General features: G+C 56.1%; 1 protein-coding gene across 2 annotated transcripts in view; it reads right to left on the reverse strand.

The window, feature by feature from the left end:
- Positions 1-23,750, reverse strand: part of CUEDC1 (CUE domain containing 1) — a 76,513-nt gene that overhangs the window by 10,376 nt on the left and 42,387 nt on the right. For both annotated transcript variants that reach the window (XM_037163727.2, XM_037163728.2), the window contains exons 2-3: positions 9,325-9,943; positions 5,063-5,190 (exon numbers count right to left, since the gene is read on the reverse strand). In XM_037163727.2, coding sequence (XP_037019622.2) covers positions 5,063-5,190; positions 9,325-9,663 — 467 coding nt within the window. In that variant the 5' untranslated portion in view covers positions 9,664-9,943. The remainder of the gene's footprint in view (positions 1-5,062; positions 5,191-9,324; positions 9,944-23,750) is intronic.

A 23,750-nucleotide genomic window follows, 5' to 3' on the forward strand; every position in this document is an offset into this window, starting at 1 on the left:
CCTGGGTTCCTGCTGCTCCGAAGGTTCACTGCTCTCCAACCACAGTGCCTTCAAGGCCTCAGCCTGTGGAGCTCCTGTTCCTGTGCTTGTGCTGGCCCCCGAGGGTTTAGACGGAGGTGTCTGTGAACATCCTCCAATGACAGCAGGACATGGCCTTTTATGCTTCTACCACTGGCACCTGACACAGTGCAAGTTTATGGCTCCTGAGCAACAGGTGTGCTCCACATGAACAGACAGATAAGCCACCAAGAGCCCAGCGGCCTGAATGTCAGTATGCAGGGGTGGGGGGATGTGGGGACCCCAGGGTTGCTAGGGAGTAGAGCAAACCCCAGATCCAATTCTGGCACAGCCACGAGCCAGCAGCATGGTGGAGGGGGGAGACCTGCTCCCCTCTGGGACTCGCTTCCCTCCTCTAGAAACTGCCTCCCTGCCAGAGCAGGCGGGAGCCCCTCACCAGACTGTTTGGAACAAGATCTGAAAAGGCACATTGAGACGGGGGAGCAGAAGGGTTCTTGCTCCAGGGTCCGCTCGGGGGCGCTCCTCACGGGCAAGGGCCTGGCAGGAGGTCTGCGCCACGGCAGAGGCCAGCTGCCAGGTGGGAAGGAGAGAAAGAAAGGCAGTAGCCTGTGCCCTCCCTGCTCCCCAGGCTCCCGCCCCGCCGCCCTGGGCCCCGAGGGCGGCCTGGGGCCCCGCCAGGCGCTCCCCACAGCTCTTCGGTGGCCAGCAGCGTGGCAACCGCAGGACACGTGTTCTGCTGGATCAGGGAAGTGACACACACAGAAGGCAGCTTGGGCTGGGGCGGAGGGGGCCCCTCTGGCTCTGGGGCCTGGCTTTGATTTGGTCTCCAGCTCCAGGAATCCCTCGGCCCCCTCCCTGGAGGGGAGCTTTTCCGGCTGGGCTGCCGCTGCCTGTGGAAATCACTTCCTTTCCTTTTCTATTCTGGGCGGGTGGCCGGGTGGGGGCCTGAGGGAGGGGCGGGGGCGGCAGCAGACGGGATAACAAGCTGCTAAGTGCGGGGTGGGAGCAGCACAGGCAGACTGGAGCCAAGGGGGAACCCCAGCGGGCCTGGTCCACCCCCTCACTGCACAGATGCGGGGCTGGTCTGCAGACGAGTCTGCTTCACAACCCTGGACCGATTCCTAGGCAGCTTCCTCTCTGCATCACTCTGCTGCCTTCTGTTGCTGTTGGAAGCTTCAATTTTCCCGAGGGCCTGAGAGGCAGCGGAGGGGATGTCCCATCGCCCAGGGATTTGAAGACCACCTTTGATCATTCCCAGCCCATTCCCACCTTCTTCTGCAGGCTTACCACATTTCCTTGAGCTTCACTGTCTGTAGCTGGGACGTGGGTGCCCATCCTAACTTGGCCACACCTAGAGTCACCCAGGAAAACTGCAGAAGGGGAGCCCTGGGGTCACATTTGGCTCCTCTAGACATTTTACCGAGAACCCGATTGGAGGGGCATGAGGAGCAGTAGCCCTGTCCTCAGCTGAGTCTCCTTGCTGCTGGGCCCGAGGTCCTGGAGGAAAGGCAGACCCAGCCCCCACAGGGCCCCTTGCCCTGGCACCGGTGGAGATGAGGTCAGCCTTAGCTGTGAGAGACAGGGGGGCCCTGAGCCCAGGCAGCCCAGGCAACTCCATTGTGGTCAGAAAGGAATGTCAGAAATGAGCCGAGAGGCAAATAAAAAACTTCCAAGGCTGTCGTTTCTAGGGGAAAACAGCAGGTGGCCTGTGTGGAGGGGTGCCTCCGGGTTTCAGAGCCCGTCTTTTATTCGCAAGCTGGAGGAAAGGACCAGCTGGGGGAGGGGAAGGAGAGAGAAGGCTGGGGAGGCTCCCCTGGCCCTGAGCCTGCCCTTGGACCCCAAAGTTAGAACTGCACCGGCAGTCAGACCTCCGGGTTTCCCCATGGAACAGCAGACCCCAGAAGGATGCAGAGTCGAACCTCTGGGCAGGGTTTTTGATGAAGCCTGGACTCTGAGGCCCAGATGGGTCAGCACCCACCCCCCCAACCCCAGGGGACCCAGACCGCTCAGGCAGAGCTGGGCCCAGGGTCCTGGTATTCCAGGCACACACCTCTGGGCGCCAGGCCGCCCCCCCACCTCCCTGTCCGGGCAGGATAAACTCCCAAGCCCCGCCCCACCCTCAGTCTCTCAGTAACTCAGTGACTGTAGGTGACAGACACGTGTGGGGGCCATTCCTCCCCCAACCTCCTACTCAAGTCTGACCTCCATCAGCAGCCAGAGGGAGAGTCTAACACACTCACCTGGGCACGGCAACCTGAGCTTACATGCACTGGCTGCAGGACAAGGCACAGCCCCTCCGAGGACCCACCAGCACCTCAAGACCCGCTTGCTGCCTCTCAAGCCTCAACCAGCCACCCCATACTCCCCAGAGTTCCCCCGAGGGTTCCTTCCTTCCGGCCTCCAGGCCTCTGCACATGCTGTTTCCTTTGCCTGGAATGCCCTCCTCTTCTCTGCTCCGCCAGGTCGCAGCTTGGACATCAGCTCCTCTGGGCAACCTTTGCTGCACCCCTGCCCCCAGGTCTGTTCCTCTCCTTTAGTCTGATCTGCTTGGGGGTGGGGGGGGCAGAGGGGAGGGAGTCGAGACAGTGCCGTATTCTTTGCTGCATCACACACCTGGTTCGGCACCTACATTCTGCAGGTGACTCAATAAATGCTGGAAATGGCCCCGGCTGGTGTGGCTCAGTGGACTGAGTGTCAGCCTGAGAACTAAAGGGTTGCCTGTGGGATTCCCAGTCAGGGCACATGCCTGGGTTGTGGGCCAGGTCCCCAGTAGGGGGCGTGTGAGAGGCAACCAAATGTTGATGTTTCTCTCCCTCTCTCTTTTTTTTTTTTTTAAAGATTTTCTTTATTTATCTTTAGAGGGGAAGGGAAGGAGAGAGGGAGAGAAACATCGATGTGTGGTTGCCTTTTGTGCGTCCCCTGCTGGGAACTGGCCTGCAGGGAACCGGACTGCAACCCCGGTATGTGCCCTGACTTCTCCCTCTCTTTTCCCTTCCTTCCCCTCTCTCTAAAGAGAAATCAATAAATAAATAAGTTTTAAAAAATAAAAACGAATGTCCGGGATGGAGAGACTGGAAATGGCCTCGGCACGGGTCTGGGCCCAGCCGCGCCATCCTGGTGTCCTGGCGCACAAGCGCACAGGCTCAGAGGCCGGCGCTGCCTTTCCTGAGCACCGGCCTCTGAAGGAAGCCTCGCCGCTCTTCCCGGTGTCCCTGCCGAGGCAGAATTACCACTCCCGTTTCACAGACGAGGCGCACAAAGCTCTTACCCGTTAGGTAGTGAGCCAAAGGCCACACAGCGAAGGCACCTGAAGAATCAGAGGCTAGGCAGCTGCAGGGAGCGGGTAGAGAGAGCACTCTGCTGCTGGCTGATGCCACAGCTCAAGTTCTTGTCCCTGTATCCATGCCCAGCCCAGTAAAGCCTCGACTTCTGGGTCAGAGACTTGTCCAAAGTCACAGGGTTGGAACGAGAACTCCTGAGTCTTGGTCTAGTGCTCAGGTCCACATGCCCCCAATTGGAGCTCCCGTCACTGGGCAGCCCCACCCCTGCCCCGCCTGCCACAACTGAACACCCAGCCAGCATAGGGGTGGGAGAGGACACGGGCAAGATACCCACACCAGGTTTACACTGGGACCCAGTCTCTCATGGCCTCAATTTTCCCTTCTGAAAAATGGGCAGAACCACTCTGCTTGACAGCAGCTGAACCATTTGCAAAAATATGTTACTTTAAAACTTTCTCAAAAGAGAAATCATGTATCCCCATTCCAGGCTGAAAGTCCTGCCAAGGTCATACCCTGCCCCCCACCTCAGTACAGCCTCCAGGGACCTCTGTGATGAATGGAGCCCAGTTTGCTGTTGTCCACGCCTCAAAAACTGCTACCACCGCCGCCACCTCCCCCCTCCACACACACATCCACTTCTAGGCCTCTGTCCGCTCCCCGAGCGTCAACCACAGAGAATTTCCTCATCTGGGAGGCGACAAGACACAGCGCTACAGAGCGGTGGTTTTGGAGTTAAAATGACCTGGGTTCAAATCCCAGCTCTGTAGTCTGGGGGCAGTTATGAAACCTCTCTTAGGCTCAGTCCCCTCATCTGTAAAACAGGGGTGACAACAGTGCCTACCTCAGAAGTTGCTAGAAAATCTGACTGGTTTCCAGTGCTTTGTGAATGGTAGCTGTTTGTCTGTACCTGTAGGGTACCAGAGTCCTCCACCATCTCTGAGGCTCCCAAGATCCAGTAGAACAAGTCCCCCGCCCCATGGCTTCCCCCACCCTTCATTCAACCCCTCCAGGCCTCAGTCATTCCAAGGAACAGCAGCTTTGGGACAAAGAGACACCTGGGCTCCAGCAAGCCCTACCACAAACATGAGGCCCAGGAAAACAAGCACTTCAGAGACCCAGGGGACCCAGCTGGCAGCACCCTTTAGTGTTAAATCCCCAAATTACAGAGTCCCTGACCTGGGAGAAGTCTCCAAGGACCTAGCGGTCTATTCCCCTGCCTCCAGTTATTAAACCACCCCAGGAAAAGAGACTTACTTGCTCCCATTACTTTACAAATCCCCCACACATTCTTAGACCGGGCAGGGCAAATACATATCCCTCCCATCAATTACTGATGACCATCTGGGAGTGCGGTGCTGAGGAAGATCCTCACGTTCTGTCTCAACGGAGCAGGACAGAGCACCGATCAATCAGTAACGTTTGCCACAGGCGCGGGAGGGGAGATGTCAGTTCCCAGTCCACATGTTTGTCATTCCTGCTCTGCGTGTCCCCCTTAACTATCGGCTCCCAGAGAGCAGAGGCTGAGCTTGACTCCGTGTCCCATGTCCTGTATGGTGTTCAGCATGGCACCTGGTCTCGAGTAGGGATTTAGTGAATGTTTGCTCTTGGACGTTCTCCTTGGTATCTAACTGAAATGTTCTTGCTACAGTAGAAGCCTGTTCCTGCTGAGGGGTTCAGCCAAGATCCCCTCCGGGTCGGTACTCAGCCCCCACCTCCGGCCCCTCCCCCACTGCCCGGAGCTCTGGGAGCAGCTGGCGTCTCACCGGGGAGGTGGAGTGGGCGGGGCCAGCGGGTAAGGCCTGTCGAACACGTGCATGTGGTAGGCTGGCGGGGAGTACACAGGCGGGGGCTCTTCATCGGAGCTATCAGGTTCCAAAGTCCTTTCCAAGATCTATAGCGGGGAGAATAAAGAAACAAATGTTAACGACCCTTCCTCTTCCTTGAATTTGAATAACATTTCTGCAAAGTCCAGCGTGGGGGAGGATGTGTGCAGGCAGGGAACTCTGTTGCCGTTGCTGGTAGGAACGTAAAATGTTACAACCAACATGTTGCAAAAAGAAGTACGGCTTTATATACTGAAGCTAAATGCATGGCTACCCCTGACCCTACAATTCCAATAGGCTCAACAGACAGGAAAGCGCACGTGTCCACAAGACAAGGTTCGCAGCAGCATTATTCACCCCGGTAAGGTTCAAAAGCAAGCCAAACACATCCCCGGGAGAGAAGTCAGAGCGGTGTGAACACTGTGAGGGTGGGAGGCCAAGGCGGGGCACAAGGGGGCTTCCAGGTCCCATTTATGTTTCTTATCTGGGTGCTTGAGAACATCGCTGAGCAGCTCACTTGCGATTCGTGGGCTCTTCCGGACTCGCGTTATTGTTGATAACTAACCTCAACATCATTCACTGCCTCTCTCCAAGTACTTCCACATGGATTATCTCACTTTAACCTCATACAACGTAGCAAGGTCGGATATGGATTGCTACCCCATTTTACAGATGAGAAAACTGAGGCCCAGGCTGACTAAGTGCCATGGCAAAAGCCACACAGTGTTTGTAGAACTGAATCTCAACTTGGACTTGCTCTCCATAGCAAGGGTCCCTCCTTCAGCCACGATGCCTGCACTCTGGGTGTGGATTCTCTGGGCGGACAGGGGCAAGGGGATACTCGGGTGCCTTTTCCTCTCAGGCTCCTTACTTTGTCCAGGAGCCAGAAAGAGGGACAGGGAGAGGGCAAGGGCTGGACAAAGGCCGGGGTTCCTGCTACATGGACTAACCTGGACCATTCCCTGAGGTCCTCACTGAGTCTGAGGCAGAAGGCTGCACATCCCAGTTCACACAACCCCAACCAGCCTGTACCTTAGCCTCCCACTCTCCTCTCCTCCCCAGCTCTGTTCTCATCTCTTTAGAGTCCGAAGAACATGGGAAGGGCTCTGATGCCATCCATCAGTCCCAGAGTCCCCCGGGCCGCACATTTTAAACTCAAGTAAATTTGCAGAAGTCACTGCTAAACCGACTCCGCTCTGCCTCGGTAAGCCTGGGCTGGGCTGCACTACACCGGCCCATCCCTGCCTGAGCCCAGCTGTGCCCAGGCACCGGGAGTCTCTCGGGGACACCTGGCAGGTAGACGGGCAGGTGGTGAGTGAGTACTGAGTACACACGCACATGCACGGCCAGGCTCTGTGCATGCACAACCGGCCTGACCCAAGGAGGCCCCCACCCTGGAATGCACTGACGTTCTTTCCTTTGAGGCGGAAAGTATTTAAACAGATGCTTTTGCAGAAAAAGAAGAACATTACTGCTCTGCAGGCCACTGCTCTGCCTGTCTCAAATTTCCACAAGAAGTAAAACAGAGAAAGAGAGAGACCACTGAGCTCCATTCCTGTCACGGGCGGACGTCTGGCGGCTGGCACAGGACAGCCGCTCGGCAACCACCTGGCACGCCCAGAGCCCGCGCCGCCGCTGTCCCCCAGCCCACATTCCTCGTGCCCAGACCCCGCTGCTCTGAAGGACGGGGGGCCAAGAGGGGCCTGGAGGCCAACTTTTGGAGGCTGAGCCTCTCCTCCCTCAGGGGCTGGCCTGGTCTGTCCCCATCGAGGTTGGTCCCCATGAGACGGGTGAGGCAGGGAGAAATCAGTGGGAACTGTTCCGGAAGGAAGCTGCTTGGGGTTTCCCATGGCTGGCCTGGCAGCTGGCCCCTCGGACCGAGGGAGTTCAGGCCTCCACAACTGCACCAGGAGGATCCCCTTGTTGCCCAGCCACTCCTGCGCCTCAGGGCAGCCCCCTGGGGCTGCGAGAACCAGACCTTTATCGGAGAAGCTCCTGGAGCAGAATGAGGGACCCCCAGAGAGGTGGGCACCCAGCCAGGCACGCCCCGGGAAAGCAGACCCCCAGTCTCCAGGGAGAGTCACCCCAGCCACGTTTCTGGCCTACCCGGGCCTCTCTCCCCACAACCCCGCCAGCCACAATGAGCCTGATCTTCTGGCTCTAGAAGGTGTTGAAGTTTTCGGCTCTATGGCCTCCTGGCTTAATTCAGTGTGGGTGATGGATGCCTACCAGGTGCTCCGAGGGTCAGGGTCTGGCCATTTATCTGACAGAAGATGTTTCTCTGTGGCAAGGGTACCCCTCGGGCCAGCTCACCATCCATCACCCCCCAGAGAGGGGCTTTTTCCAGTCAGCAGTTATTGTCATTCCAGCTGCTGCTCATAAATTTCCGAAGCACTTTCCGCTGGCTCAGGCAGGGCTCCAAACGTGGGGGGCTGGGGAAACAGCCCAGGAGGGGTGCTGAGGAGGGACGCAATCTGGAAAGCAAGGTTCTTAGGAAAACAGAAGCACACGCAGTGCGGGACTGTCCAGGGGACGCCGAAGCCTCGCGGAGGCTCACTGTGGGCGCAGTGCACACGGGAGGACACGGCATCTTCCCTGCCGGACTGTCAGCACAAATGGAACTGCAGAAGGGTCAGAGCGTGCAGAGAACCTTCCTTCTGGCTCACACCTGAAGGGTGTAACTGCAGACACACACTCCCACATACCCTCACCCATTCCCCTCTTTTTCACAAAGAAAACCTTGGTTTTCCAACACTCCCTCCGCTTGCTAATCCAGGCAGGTCAGAGGAATGGTCTCCAGGAGAAAGAGACTGTACAAAGGCGGTAGCAACATTTCGCCCTCTAACGATAGTCCCTGAGTGCCTGCTATGTGCCAGGACCATCCCAGGTGCTGCAGGTGACATGGGGATGAGCCAGATGTCACCGCCCACAGAGCTCCCCTCCTACCTGGAGAGAGAAACCCCAAGCAGCACTCGGGAAGGGCGGAGAGCAAGAGGGCGCTGCCCTGCAGTGCGACTCTGACTGATGGGCAGTGGGCTGTGCTGAATAGGACCCTGAGGCCATATCTGGGTCTAGGTTTTCTCATTGTAAACGAGGGTGATAATAATGCCTCCTCACAAATTTGGGAAAGACTAGGAGAGACGATACATCTAAAGCAGGAGGGGGGCACCAGGGATTAAGGAAGAGCAGGGTTAAATCCCACCTGCTGAGTCCTTCTGTCCATGACTGCCATGTCCCACATGCCCTGCACACAGTGACCTTCTCGCTGAAAGACCATGTGCCCATCTGCCCCCAGCGCTGCAGGTCCTATAGAGACTTGGGGGCCAAACGTACACTGAGCTCTTGGATGGGGCCAAAGAGGATTAGCCACACCCAGCAGGGGGGCCCTGGTGCAGTGGGGTGGTCGCATCTCCCCCCATCCCCTTCCCTGGAGGAGGAGAGAAGGGCTCGGGCATCACTCACTGCCACCTCCATCACGCCTCGTCAGAGGAAGTCTGATGTCACTCCTCTGGCTCCCTGTGCTCCTGGGACACAGCCCCACTCTCCTCCTCAACCTCCCGGTCTCCGCTCATTCTGGGATCCTGACAGATGGTCCTGCCCTCAGTTCCCCGGCAACGCATGCTCCATTTCGCCTCTGAGCTGTTCCCTCTGCCTGCACACCTTTGCCCTCGCTCTTCTTTTGGGTCTCGGCTCAGCCATCCCACCTCTGGGAAGCCACGCCCTCCTCTCTTGCTTCCGGTTCTCGGGACAGAGCACTTACCACTCCCCGCGGTCACTGCCTGACTCTGGTCCCTATTCTCCGCTGCACCGGGAACTCTGTGAGGGCAGAAACTTTCTCTGACTTGAGCAACATGGATACTCAGAGGTCCAAGAGTACCATTTCTTGAAAAATGCAGACCAGAGGGCTCCAGCCTGGACTGACATTCACTGGGCTGGATGGGTCCAGGTGTCTGCATTTTCACCCAGCTCCCCGATTCTGAGCACCCCTGACCCAGAGTCTAGTACCATGCCTGGCATACCACTGAGTAGGTGCTCAGTGCTTATTGAACGACTGCATGATTTCTGCCCTTAAAACAAGGTGCAATTTCCCTAGGAGAAATGAGGCTGCTTGCTAGTTAGAACCCAGGCAGGGGTATAACCCAAATCCTCTAAGGTTCAAACGGTGCTGGAGCTCCCCTGCATTACCAGGGCCACGTCCCTACCTCCGGGGGGATGCTGTCCTCCGAGTCGGAGCTGTCTTCATAGACGCTGCCACCAGCCCCGTCCAGGTTCATCTGCAGCAGCTGGTCGATGGTGGCGTCCACAGCCCCGCTGTTGGCGCGCAGCACGCACTCGATGATATCATAATCCATGTTGGGGAACATGGTCTTGAAGTCGTCCATGGCCTGGTTGAACTCGAGGCGGCGCACCTGCCGCGCAGGCCGGCTGTTGTTGAGCTCCTGCGAGGAGGCCGTCGCACTGCCCCCCGCCCCGCGCGCCCCCGCGGAGCCGCCCCCGCCGCCACCTCCGCCACTGCTGCTCCTGCGGAACAGGCTGGTCATTTTGCCGAGCCGTTGAGCGAAGGTGCTGCCCTCCGGGGCCAAGTCCCTTCCTCCCGGGCCCTGCGCCGTGGCGCACGTGCTTGGCGGGGAAACTACTCCTGCGCCTTCCCTGGCCCCTGAGCAGCCAGGTGGGGACCGAATGGGCAGGGTCCCTGTGTCAAGAAACTAGGGCGCGGGGCCACCAGCGGCTCTCAGGCAGCGACATCGGCCCAGGACCCTGGAACCAGCCGTCATCCACACCCCCAGGGCATCCTGGGGCAGGCTCCAAAGATGGTCGCACCTGAAACGGAGGGGCACAGAGTCAAGAGCAGAATGCAACAAACTGTAGCTCAGGGTGATGGCCAAGGGCATTAGGGAGACCCCTGCCACGCCTACGGGAGACTGCTTCCTTCCCCTTTCTCCAGCTGCAATAATGACACAGCCCCAGGTGCTCAGTAACATAGGAGGGCTATGCCAGTTGGCAAGAAAGGGCTTACTCTGTGCCAGGCGGTCCTCAGTGCTGTGTCGGCTAACTCAAGTCACCACTCTGAGGCAGGCATTCGTGTCCCCATTTTCGAGATGGGAAAACTGAGGCATGGACACTAAGAAAGCAGAGGAGCTGGGATTTGAACCCAGGACTATGACCTCTTAGCCCCTGGTCTCAACCACAACACACACTGCCAGACACCCATGAGGATCTGACTGGGGCAGGAGGGGCTCTGCACAGGCAATGTCCCGCCTCCCCCCTCTCTACCCCCATCCAGCCCTGCTTTCTCTGTCTTCCCACACCAGGGCCCCACTGTCCTGGCCTACATCACAGCGTCCCATCTGTGCAGACAGCTCCTCTAAACCTGTGGCCAAGAACCACGACCCCACCCAGACCCTGGCAGGTAAACCACCGCCCAGGTCCGTGTCTGCCAGTGCAGTCCGTCGAGAGTCGAACGTGCCTAAAATCATCAAGTTCTGACCTCCCCACACTTATCCCAAGTTTTTACAGTAATTTTGCTAATTGGAGAAATGTGGCAGCTTTATTTTAAGGGACTGTTCTATCGAAGGATATTCTTAAGTTTGATGAAACAGGTGTAAACCCGCTCTCCCTTTTTTAGGACTCAGGTCCATCTCTGAACAGCTGATACCGAAATGTCTGTGTGAGCAAACCAGTGTGACGCTCTCCCTTATCACGGTCTCGAGAGTCAACGACGCAAGGAAGACGAGACCAGAGGGCCGAGGAAGTTTCCGCGTCCCTCCCTCACCCTGGGGTCAGCACGCCCATCACGACCACTGATGTTCTTTGTCCCAACAGGTTGGTCACCTCACAGGTAAGACAGGACTTCATGCCTCCCAGAGCCACCATGCTGAGAGTCTAACCCCCACCTCCTTGGAAGGACATGGGAATTGTCCAGAGCGCCTGTTCCGGGGCTTGCTGGGTGGGCGCCTGCCTAGTTGCAGGGAGGTGGGCTGGATTCAGGAACGGAAAGCTAGAAGCACAGAGTCCCCGTACGGCTGCCCCTCCCCAGGTTACAGTTCTGTGACACCACAGTTTTCTCCCACTTCTGGAGAAAACCAGTTAACATTCTTTCTTTTTTTAAATGATACCTCTTCTATGCATTTACTACCAAATGTATAAATTTACTTTACTGAAATGTGATCAAACCATAAATTCTACTTTGCAACTTGTATTTTCCACTTAACAATTTATTATAGTCAGCTGCCCATGCCAGAGCACGCCGATCTACTTCATCACTTTTCGTGCCTGCATAGTATTCTGTTCACTGGGTGAGGGGTGATTTATCTATTATTCAACCTCCTCCTCCCCATCCCTTCCCAGATGAGCAAGTCACAGCTCAGAGACACCCAGCCATTTCCTAAGGAGACACAGAGGGAGGACCTCCGATGATCAGTCCCAGAGTTCTGTTATGAGAATGAACAAGGAAGGTAGCGGAGGATGAGCTGGCCTCCCCCCGCTGGCCCTAGACACCACGCCACCCCACCCTGACACCTCGCTCCACCCCTGGCACACGGGATGTTGGAGGATGCACTCTGACTGCCGAATGAGTGCCCTCCACGACGGGGCTCCACCCTGGTGGCCACCTCAGTCCTGGGCTCTGAAGCCTTCCCTGGGGCCTCTAACAAGGACATCAGGGCCAGGAGGCCCCAGAAACCAGTGCCCTGGGTTGCCACCTGCTGTCCCGACGTCATCACACACAGGGGTCAGTGCCAAGTGCTAAAGCCCTCTGGCACCACCATCTCCCCAATTCAGTAAGAGAGCAACCACAAAGTTTGATATGGCCCCCAGTGAAAATGAGTTTGACACCCCTGCCTTAGAGAAAGAAGCCAGGACCTCACCCACCCCTGGTGGAATGAACAGGAAAATGGTGGGGCCCCCACTTGCCCCATTAGGAGTCCTCTGGACCCGCCCTCCTGGGCCTCGCTGAGTGTCAGGCAGCCCCGGAGAGACATTCTCGCAGGGCCACCCCTGGCAGTCAGTGCACTGGTTCAGACCCAGGCTGCAATTCCTGTTGTCACTCACTCCCTGGCTGCGGGACCTCGCACAAGCCTCCTCTCCTCTCTGTGCCCCGTGCCCTCCCCCATGTGTCCGAGGCTTCAATGGGAGCTGAACAAGATAATCCTCAGCCCCGTGCCTGGAACGTGGTTAGCTCTGTGATCACTGTTGCCGCTGCCTCAGAAGGCTCTCGGAGAGCCAGGAGCAGCCGGTACGCTGGCCACACTGCCACCCACAGTAAATGAGGTGGGGCATTTTAAGGGCTGCTCCCCCCTCCATCAGGATGTCAACCTCTGGAATTCCCTCCAGAAGGAGAAGCCGGTCCTCAGAGCCCCAGGGGAGCCTGGCTGGCGTGGACAACTGCAACAGGACAGGTTAAGATGCCTCACACGTTTACCGCAGGTGCACAGCCTTGCAAAGGTATTTGGTGTGTGCCATGACAAGTAAGCGGCTGACAACTCTAAGCCAGCCCCACCCCCTGCTCCACAATACGGATGAAGAGACGAGACGCAAGACCAGGAGGGAGTTGCCCAGGGACGCAGAGCCAGTTGTGGCAAAGCCCAGACTTTTCCATCAAAGGGCGGCTCTGTGCGTGAGGAGAAAGTGGCTCAGACTCAGTAATGGGAAATGCAAGGGGAAAGGATCTGACATGCAGAAATGCCATTTCCAAAGGGCTCTGCAAGGCCTCTGAGACGCCTAGCCAGACTGCCTAAAATTAGCACCAGGTGGGGCTGGAAGCCCCCCTCCCATCCCCCCGATTCTCAGAAGGCCATCCCCCTGCCCCTCTCAAGAAACTCAAGTGCAATCTGAGGCCAGGGCTGAGGTGTGGTATTGAGACTGGGACAGACAGAAGGACTGTACTCAGGGTCAAGGTCATCTCTGTCCAGGCTGCCCTTTGCAGCCAGCACTGCTCAAATGAAAAGCCATTTAAACTCGGGGAAGAACTAAGGCAGGAGATTTAGGCTGATGAGCTGTGCTGCTGGGTGCTTTCACATTTAATCCTTTTTACAACTCCAGAGATAGACCTCTTCATTTCACAGCTGTGGGGCCCAGTTCAGAGAAGTTAGGTAACTGGGGCAAAGTCACACAGCCAGTGCATAGAGAGGCCAGAGTTAGGAACCTACTACCAAAAGTGCCTAGTCAGGCTTGCAGGGCCAAGAGCCAAGGAGCCTCAGAAAGCCAGCCATGTGTGCCCCAGGCTCAAGAGCCGGGGCCCAGCCCGGCTGACATTCTAGCAGAGGAAATGTGACCCAGACAGCACTGAGGGAGGGAGGGGCGATGGGTGTCTCTTGGCTGTGCCCCAAAGCTGGCTCTGTGACCTTGGGGAAACCACTTCACCTCTCTGAACCTCAGGTGCTGGGCACTGGCAGGGAAGCAGATAACCCCGACTGGCTCCCGAAAAAGGAAGTGAACCGAAACCACTGAGCCCATTAGACATCTTGAAGGCTGACTCAAAGGTTCTCCTGAACTCACAGCTGTCGGTGACTCGGGGGCTGGAAAGCAGAAACCCCACACCTGTCCTCCCCCAGGCCCCAGGGAGCCAGGCCTTTCACTTCCCAGTACAGGAATCCAGGCAAAGGGCCAAGCTTCACTCCAAGCCTGAGGAGGCAGCCAAGGCCTGAGTCACTCCCTCCTGGCCAGGAGTGGAGGGCAAGCTGCTCCAGAGCTGTGCTTTTGACCTTGTCCAAAGTCGTCCCGGCCGGTCTCCTGCAGGGCCAGTAGGGTCCACCAAGGGGGATGTGAGAGCCCTGGGGCCAGAGTTGCAGGTTGTACTCTGACTGAGCCTAATAAGATTATGTGACTTGGAGAAATCATTTCCCTTCTCTGAACCTCAGCTGCTTCGTTTGCAAAAATAGAGATAATACCTACCTGGCAGGGGTGTTGTGATGAAACGTGTAGGGTACAAGATCATAGTAAGCACCCAGTGAGATAGGCTGGCCTGAGGTCACCCCAGCCTCAGGCATTAGCTTTTGCCCTGGCCCACACGCACACCCAGAGCCACGTTATCCCGTCTCCACCCTGAATGCAGGCCCTCAAATGCTCAGGCCTTGAGGTCTCTTGGAGCACACCATTCAACTCTGCACTTCGCCACCCCCTGCTGCCTCCCCTTGGGTGTTCAGTTGCAGCTCCAGCAGAGCAGGCCGCCCACCAGTGGTGGTATCTCCCACCCCAGCCGGCTCCTCCTGGCCTTCCCCATCTCTGTTCACGGCAACTGCAGGTGGTGCAGGCCAAACACTTGGGAGTCCTTCCCGAGTGCTCACATTCTCTGACACCCGCCCCGCCCCCAATGGCCAGCACTTCCCCGCCCCACCCCCACTCGGGCATCTGAAAGTGGGTGGGACTGCCGGAGGCCATCTGCGTCCCTACACCCCCTGGGCTTCCTTCTCTGAAAATCCCCCAAGGGACAGGAACGAGGGGCAGATATTCACCTGACATCGCTTTCATCACAGCCTGCAGAGGGACTCACTGTCTCTTCTCTCAGACCTGGGCCCAGGCCAGTGCCACCACGCCAGGCCACCAGGTGGTGTCCCAGGGCGCAGGCCATGGCTGCTGCTAAGGAAAGGACCAGCAGAGCCTCTTCTCCCTTGGAACCCAAGAACCTGTCCCACCCTGCCCTTGGCCTGACTAAAAGGGAAAGGAGCCACCCAGCCTCCCCAGGGGTCTTAGAAACCAAGATTCGAGAGTTTCAAAATAATCTATTCCCGAAGTAGGACATACAAGGCATGCATGCCGTCGATTCCCATCCCGTGTCCTTGGCAGACATCACTAATCCATCCAGGTATTAATGCCCTCAGAGCTGGTTTTTAGCAAAGGGCTCTGGGTAAGCCACTACCAAGTGGTTAGAACTGGCAAGAGAGGCTCGTCCTGCTCGCCAGCCCTTTCATTTCCCGTACGAGAAGAGCAGGCCCCGGCTAACTCTGTCTCATCAGAAATCCAGGCTGCAAACGCCAGCAGGGCCAGAATGAGGTCATATGACCCCCGGGACGCTTGTGTAACCATGGTTAAGTTCTGGGGAAACCTCAAGTGGGGAATGGCGTCATTAACGGAGAGGCTGCTGGGCCCTTGCCCGAGTGCCACCTCAGACGCCACGGGAGTGGGGTGCAGGGATGTCTGCTGAGCTCCTTGGCTTCTGCGCTGGAGAGGCCCCAAAACGGGGAGAAATGAAGGGACAGTGGGGCAGAGACAGAGAGAGGCTCTCAGGGTCTGTGTGTGTGTGCGTGCATGTGTGTGAGCGTCCAGCGGGGAGGAGGAGGGGACAGCCCTGACACAGGCATCTTGTCCGCCTGCCTCTGCACAGGCTTGTTTTCTTCCCAAGCTATTAATGTCACTGCAGCTTCAAAAGCTGGGTGACCTTTCAATGCAGAGCCTCCTCCTCCTGCCCAAGGCGCGGAAATGGCCTAATGGGAACTCCACCGGCCACAGCTGCCGAGGCCGCCACAAAGCCACCCTCTTTCCCTAGGTGCCTGGAGCGTCTGGGCAGCCACACCTGTGCCCACCCCCAGGGTGGGGCTGTGAGTCAGGAAGGGCAGAGGACCCTTGGGCACAGCAGTTGGGGAAAGGAGGCCTGGTTGGACCTGAGAGGAGGGGGCGAGGGACAGACAGACTCAGCTTTGCCAGGCCCTGCTGTGTGATGTTGGATTAGCCATTGACCTCTCTGAGCCACCCCCCATCATTTAGTTTAAAGTAAGGGGCGGGGGCGGGGGGATCTTCCTCCCCTGAAAAAAAATCCTTTAAAATTCTATAGAAAGAAAAAAGGGGGAACGCCCTGGCCAGCTGGCTCAGTTGGTTGGAGCATCATCCCACGAAGCAAAAGAATGCAGGTTCAATCCCAGGTCAGCGCATATACGGGAAACAACCAATCAGTGTTTCTCTCTCTCTTTTTATTTTTAAAGATTTTTAAAGACTTTAGAATAAAACCTTTTTATTCTAAAGATTTTATTTTAAAGATTATTTTATTTATTTATTTTTAGAGAGAGGGGAAAGGAAGGAGAAAGAGAGGGAGAGAAACATCAGTGTGTGGTTGCCTCTCACATGCCCCCTACCAGGGACCTGGCCCGCAACTCAGGGATGTGCCCTGACTGGGAATCAAACTGGTGACCCTTTGGTTTGCAGCCTGTGCTCAATCCACTGAGCCACACCAGCCAGGGAGTCTCATATCAATTTATATCAATGTTTCTCTCTCTCTCTCCCCCACATTCTCTTTCTCTAAAATCAGTAAACATATCCTCGGGCAAGGGTTAAAAAAAAACAGAAAAAAGGAAAAAAAGACATTTTCTCTCCTAATTTTTTTTCTTCCTCGCCCCGACTTCTGTGGCCAGGTCTGTAGCCCATGGGGGTGGTCTAAAGCAAGAGGTGGCAAAGGAAGGTAATAAAATCATTCAAATGTGAAAGGACTGGCCCCCAAGCCTCAGTCTTGGGGACACCATCGCTCACATCTGCTCCCGGGGCCCACACATCAGGCTCGGCTGCGTAAAAGGCACAATCAAGAATCCCAACTCTGCCTTCCAGTTGAAAAGATCCCAGATCCAGATGAAGCTCCTCAGGCCTGAGGACCATGTAATTTGTTTGGCTCATCCTGGTAGCTAATGATGGTAATAATGATGATAATAATAATAACAATAACAACATAACCTAATTCCTGCTTCTTGATGTGCCAACAGGTATTCCAAGTGCATTCTGCATGTTCCCTCTTTGCATCTTCCCTACAGCCCTGCAAGGTACTTATTACCACTGCTATTTCCTCTTTATAGGTAGAAAAATGAGGCACAGAAGAGTCCAGTAACTTAAGGTCACATAGTTAAGTGCCAAGCTGACAATTGAGCCCAGAAGTCTGACTCCAGCATCAGCACTCTTAATCTACGGGTTTGACCATCCCTCCGAGGTCCCCGGAGTGGAGCGGAGAACTAGGCACACGGCAAACACTCAGTAACTGTGAACTGAAGTGAGTCCCTAACTGGGCACAGTGGCCCCTGGAGAGGGTAGGGGAGTCTTCACACAAAGCCTCAGGAAGTAAGAACCCTGGTCATTTCCTTACAAATCTGTTTCCCACCCCACCAAGGTTATCAAGTTGCCGGGACTGTTTTCCACCTCTGCCTGAGACCTTGGGACTATTTCCACAACAATCCCTCTCTCCATTCACAAACACCACCAGCTCGGCCAAGACGCTCAACCCAGATGCCTGGGTGGAGATCAAACCTCACTGCCTCACCTGGAAGCCCCAGGTCTGAGCAGGCCCTCTGGGCTGGCCCGGATTGGGTCTAAACTGGAGAAGGGGACCACTGGCAACTCAGGTGCACGGCAGTGGGACTGGACTGGATCCGGGCAGGAGCTCATGCTGGCCCAGGTCCAGCCCCCTCGGAAAGAGGAGCCAGCTGCCCCTCCCCCGGCCTCTCCTTTAGGTAATTAGGGTGCATGCCCCCACACAGGGGAGGCCTGCATGGTCTGGGGCTGAGCCCTGACTCTGGACAGTGCCAGGAGATGTCTCTGGGCCCCGGGGACAGGTGGTCAGTTGACGATCCCACGTTTAGTCTTTATGGTAATTTAGCATCTGAGCATGCCCAGAGAACCCAGGCCAAGGAACTGAGATTAGGGATAGGCGCTCAGGGTGAGCAGGGGAGTGTCCTGGGAACAGAAGTCCCCACTCCTGCTCCCTCCACACCACCGCCCGCACTAACACACACTTTTTTGCTCCTGCCCACCAGTCCTAATTCCATTTCCATGGAATTCAGATAATGTACGTAACAGAACACTGTACAACGGTAAACAAAAACGAGGCACCTCAGTATGTCTCTATGCCCAAAACTCATTTGCCAAGGGGAACGATGCAAGACGCAAACCCAAGTATAGTCCCCGCAGGCACACCTCAGAGCTACTGCGGGTTCGGTTCCAGACCGCTGTGATACAGTGACTGTCGTGATTAAGTGAGTGGTGATCTTTTCCCTGGTGGAGGGTCTTGCCTTCCCTTTGTAAACAATGCAACATCCGTGAAGGGCAATAAAGTGACACGCAATGAAACAAGCTCTGCCCGTGCTCTGTGGTGCAGGCGGTCTGTGTGTGTCTGTAGGTGTGCGGGGGGCCGGAGCGGGGGGCGAGCACTCTGAAAAGGGCCAGAAGAAGCCAGTAACGCAGGCTGCTGCTGGGGAGCATTAGGTCACGAGGGAAACTTTTCTCTGTAAACCCTTGTATCTCTTTTAAATTTGCTTCATGTTTATTTATTAATTTTAAAACAAAACCAGCAAATAACCTGTAAAGAATATCAAAGTGACAGCTTTGCCAGTGGGCTTTTTTTTTTAATGCTCTTTTTGCATGATCTGCAATGGACGTGAATTACTTTTTAACAGTAATTGTAGCAAATGTCTATGGGCACGTGCTGCGTGGCATGTGCTTTGCAAGCACTCGGCAGGTACAATCTCATGAAGGCCCCACAAGAATGAACTGTTATACCCACTTTGCAGAATGGAAAACAGGCTTGGAGAATTGAAGTAACTCATGTAGGGTCACGTAGTCAGGAACAGACAAAATCTGAATCCCAACAGTCTCCCCCCAAAACCCATAGTCCGTGCTCTTCCTAACCTCCACCTTATACTGTCTCTTTAATTAAAAAATAAAATAAAACCCAAACAAAAACTGAATGACTATAAAAAAATATCTTTAGAAAAAAGTGAACCATACAGCCTCCAGGGCTTTAAAACTTTTATAATCCCAAGAACCTCAACGCCGTCCTTCCTGCCTGCCTATCACAGGAGGCCTCCTCCAGTCCTGGCTCAGTGGGAACCAGCCCTGGCTCCTGCCCTGGCGCACCGCATCCCTCATCCCGCATCTCTCCTGGTCAGACACCCGTCCACTTCCGGCGGGGGCTGCCAGGGAGAATATGGCCCAGTGGGCAAAATGACGGCCAGGGCCACAGCTCTTTCAGAGGTCGGACCACAGCATGGAGGGCCCATGGGGCAGAGCAGGGTTGGGTCTGGCCAGGAAGCACCTCGTGGAGGAGGAACCACGAGTTGGTTTTTACTGGGGCTGAGTCTGGAGTAAGAGGCCACAGAGCATAGTGGTTAAAGTAGGGCCAAGCTCCTCAGGGGGTGCGGGGTGTGGGTTGGTGAGAGACCTTCTGCAAGTGAGTTGTCATCTGTAGAATGGGATCTGCACTCCTCAGAGGGCTCCTGCGGGGAGCTCAAGTGATGGGCACACCCAGGCTCCACACCTGGATACGGGGCCTAAGGCCACATGGGCCTTCGGGGCTGAGTCTACAGGGCCCAGGAGTCAGGCCTGGGGTCACATCCTGACTCCAGCCCTGAAGGGGGGAGTGTGCAGCACAAAGGCCTCCCCTCAGGGGCCTCCAGGACCACAGGCTGCGGAGCTCTGTGGCTCCGGAGTGTAGCAGGGAGCTGGGCCGACAGCCCCATTCTTGCCTCTACTCTGCCCCTAGAGAAGCTTCCCAGGGAAAGAGAAGTGAAGTGAAGTGACTGGAATATTCCACAGGCCCTGGGTTGCCCAGGCCTCCCACTCCTGCTGAGGCTGGAGGATAGGGGGTGGCCTGACCCCTTAGAGACAGGCTCCCGTGCCCTGGGCAGCAGGGGTACGTGTACAAGGCATACAGGCAGAGTGACCGCAGAAGTGCTTGCTGCCTGGGGCAACTGAGGAATGCAAGCCCAGGGCTGGGAGCAGGGGCTGGGGGAGGGGGTGGTCGGCCCTGAGCTTGAAAAGAGTCCTGGTCATAGGAAAGGAAACCAACTGACATTTCCCTCCCTCCCTTCCCCTCTCTCTAAAAATAAATAAATAAAGTCTTTATATAAACTTAAAAATTTTTAAAAAGAAAAAAGAACAAGAGGCAGCTGCGGTTGGGAGGGCCATCACCCCCGACGCAGGTGGCCAGGACACCATCAGAAATTCCACCCCAGAGAGAAGGTCCCAAAGGGCCCAGCCCAGACAGCCAATGAGGTTGTTACAGAGCCGCTTACCAGGCCAGCTTCTTCCTCCAACCACAGACCACAGACTGCTGCCTCCTCCTCGCCGCTGCCCCTTCTGCCCCTGCTCCACCTGTGCAGCAGCAAAGCTCCCCCTCCACAGCTGCCGGCCTCCTCCACCCACCTGAAGGCCTCCCTCATCCACGTGGCCTCGCCTCTGCATACCCACGCGCCCACACATGCCCTCTGGAGAGGCCGTGGTCAGGAAGGCAGGAAGGAGCCGCATGTTCTCACTTCCAGGTGGCGCATGTTGCCAGAGGTCACAGAACTCAAATAGACACAGAACCGGGCTTTGAACCCCGCTCCCGAGACTCCCGGGCCAGTGCTCTCTCCCTGTGCGGGCGCACACACCTGCACGCTCCAAACCAGCGCGGGGGGCCTGTGGGTGTCTCGCACACCAGCTCACTCAAACCCATTTACACATGCACAGTGCCACAGGCTGGACTCAGGCCCTCAGCCACGGGACACAGGCACCCGCGTGAGATTTCTCCTGAACTCTCCCATCCAGTCCAGGCACTCAATCCGCTTCCCTCTCCACCCAACTCTGAAGCTGTGTTTTTAAAACTACAGCCAGTCTCCTAAACCCACATTACTGTGCACTAACAGCACCCTCACCCTGCCACAGCCCACCCTGCAAGCCGCTCCCTTCTCTCTGCTGACGGCAGGGCCAGATGTGGCCGAGGACCCCTGTCTCTTCCCCCTCTTTGCCCAGAATGATTTTCACAGCATCTGGTACAGCAACAGTGAGGTTGGGCTGACCGGACCTGCAGCAAAACCAGCCAGAACTGGGAAGTGGTGCACCCTGGCCAAGGCATCGGCTTCCTGGTTGCCTGCAGGACCGGCTCCTGGAAGGGAAAGGAGGGAAGGGCCTCCAGCCAGCGGGACTGGGGCTGGTGGGCCTAGCCCTCCAGTCTGACAGTCACAGGGAGGAGGTAGGAGCTCCTAGGGGGTCCCATAACCTGCCTTCTTTGCCTCCAGGGGGCCTCAGTCTCCACCTCTAGAAAATGGAGAGATACAGTCCCTACCCAGGCTGACCTTTCCCATCACTGAGACCTCCCTCCCAGGGATGCAGGGACATGGGTAGGGGTGGGAAGACAGATCAGGGTCAGAGAAAGGCACCGCTGCACTAGGTACAAACCCTGGTGACGCCTCTGCCACAGGAGGGGGCTGCGTCCCAGTCCCCCACGGCTGGAAGGCCCTGTGCCCTTTGTTTAGCTCCAGAACCAGAGCCCTTTTCTGAAACGAAACCCTCAGCAGAGGCCTGCCCTCACCCCTTCCTGCAGCAATTATGTGTAATCAGAGAACCTGCCGTTTCCTAAGCGCCAGTCCGTGTTCCCGGTGCATGACGTCAGGTAATGCTCAGGATAACCCAGGGCTGTAGACTACCGTCTTCTATCTTTATCCAAGCCATTTCACAGGTAGGGACACTGAGTTTTGTGTGACCTGGAGGCTGTCCAAGATTGTGCCACATCCAAAGTGCCTGGCTGCGCAGGGCAGAGACCAGGACACCTGACACAGCAGGTACTTGTAAAGCGTGGTAAGGCCTGGGTTTAGCCCCTGTGCTCTCATCTCCACACTGCTGCCACGCTGCTCTTCTGGAGGTGAAAGTGGACTTCTCTAGCAGTCTCAGAAGCAAATGCTTTTTGCGCTGCAGCCTTGGTAACATGGGAACCTGCATGTTACCAGGCTCCCAGAGTTTGTCTGACGCCCAGGAAAGTGTGAGGACCGTTACCTTACATGGCGATGGAGTTCAGAGCCCTGGGTTCTGGTTTTAGCTCTACCACAAACCAGCCAACTGACCTTAGGCAAGTCATTTTTCCTCCTGGAGGCAACTTCAGGTGCCCATCTGAAAAACGGGCAGGGAGCACAGTACAATCTCCAAGACCCCATTCACCCCTGACATCCTCTGGGTCTGACCTGATCCCCAGATGGCCCGTAGCTGAATGAACTGAGCTGTATGAATCTCAACTCATGGACTATTCAGTCCCTGCCGCAGCCAATGAGCACCATAGGCACACACTGAAAACGAGTTCCTAGCTGTTTGATTTAGGAAGATCTGCAAAAATACCTTGCCCCTGGCTGCAAGCCCTAAACAAATGCCTTTTGGATTACCCATGACACCTCCCTGCTCCCATGAATATCTATTTTCTCCATTCCAGACTGAGCCAGCCCAATTCTGTAAACATTGGGTCCCACACCTGAGCTTAGTCAACAGCCATCAAACAAAGGCACTGCCAAGTCACCCTACATGCCCAAACTCATCCAGCTCTGTCATGGGGAAGCAGCAGCCTGGGACGAGGGGACCCTGTCCCTTCTGCCCACCACAGAATGGGAGTGAGGGGCAGGTCAGAGAGAGGGTGTGGCCCAAACAGCTCCAGCCTAGACACAGATTACTAGGTTATCCATACTTAAGGAGTATGAGGTATGGCCTGGGAAGTACCCAGCAGTAAACACAACCTTCCAAAAGCAACTAAACATCCTTCATTTCCTTGGCTCCTTTATAGTACCATTAAAACATGCATTCAGCCCTGGCTGGTGTAGCTCAGTAGATTGAGTGCAGACCTGTGAACCAAAAGGTTGCCAGTTCAATTCCCAGTCAGGGCACATGCCTGGGTTGCGGGCCAGTTCCCAGTTAGGGGCACATGAGAGGCAAACAATTGACATATCTCTCACACATTGATGTTTTCTCCCTCCCTTTCTCCTTCCCTTCCCTTGTCTCTAATAAATAAATAAGTTTCAAAACACGTGTTTAGCTAGCACTCAAGCATTGCCTGGTAGTGGCAAATATATGGCCCCCTCATCTTTTAAGCTCTATGAATCCTTCAGTCTGATAATCCAGAGCCCATGGACACGAGGTAAATACTCGTTGGTGCTATCTTTGTGTGTGGCCAACCTGTGCGTGCTCGTGCCCATGCACAAAACAACCAAAGGGGAGGGCGGACAGTGGCAAACAGCTGTGAATTGTACCCAGCGCCTGCTGATCCTGGTTATTTAAGAATCCTGCAATAGATCATCCTCTCACCATGAGCATGCCGGCTGCCCCGGGTGACTGTGTTTTATGTGTGCACAGCACTTCACAGTTTACTGTCCACGAGCCCTTTCCATTCATTCAGCCGGGCTCCAGCATGGGCACACACCCCATTCAGCAGGGCACTCACCCTGGCACCGTGTGAAGATCATCACTATGTGGAACCCTCACAACAGAACTGCAAGGAAGGAAGTGCTCTTTTGCAATGAGGAAATTGAGGCACAGAGGAATTTAAATAACTTGCCCAAAGTCTCAGCCAGGAAGTGGTAGAGCCGGGATTCCACCCCAAAGCCCACACTCCCAACCGCTCACCGCACTGTCACCCCATTTACAGCGGTGAGCCTCTACAGCTTTGCATGGGGCCAAGAGAGAAACCGAGGCTCCAAAAGGGCGGGGAACACTGGGGCAGCCTGGCAATGGTCCCACCTCCAGGCAGCCTGGAGCAGGAGAGAAGCCGCTGTGTGGAGCAGGCCCAGCAGCAGGGAGATGGAAAAAATGTGGGTGCACCCAGCTGAGAGCTGGGCAGGCCAGCCCCACCACTTGCCTCCTGAGCACAGCTGCCCCAGGCCGGGAGGGGACCGCTCTGGGCTCCCCCCCTCTCACCCCAGCAGGG

Source organism: Artibeus jamaicensis, unplaced genomic scaffold (genome assembly GCF_021234435.1).
Source record: "Artibeus jamaicensis isolate MK-2021 breed Jamaican fruit bat unplaced genomic scaffold, CSHL_Jam_final contig_1998, whole genome shotgun sequence".
NCBI lineage: Eukaryota > Metazoa > Chordata > Mammalia > Chiroptera > Phyllostomidae > Artibeus > Artibeus jamaicensis.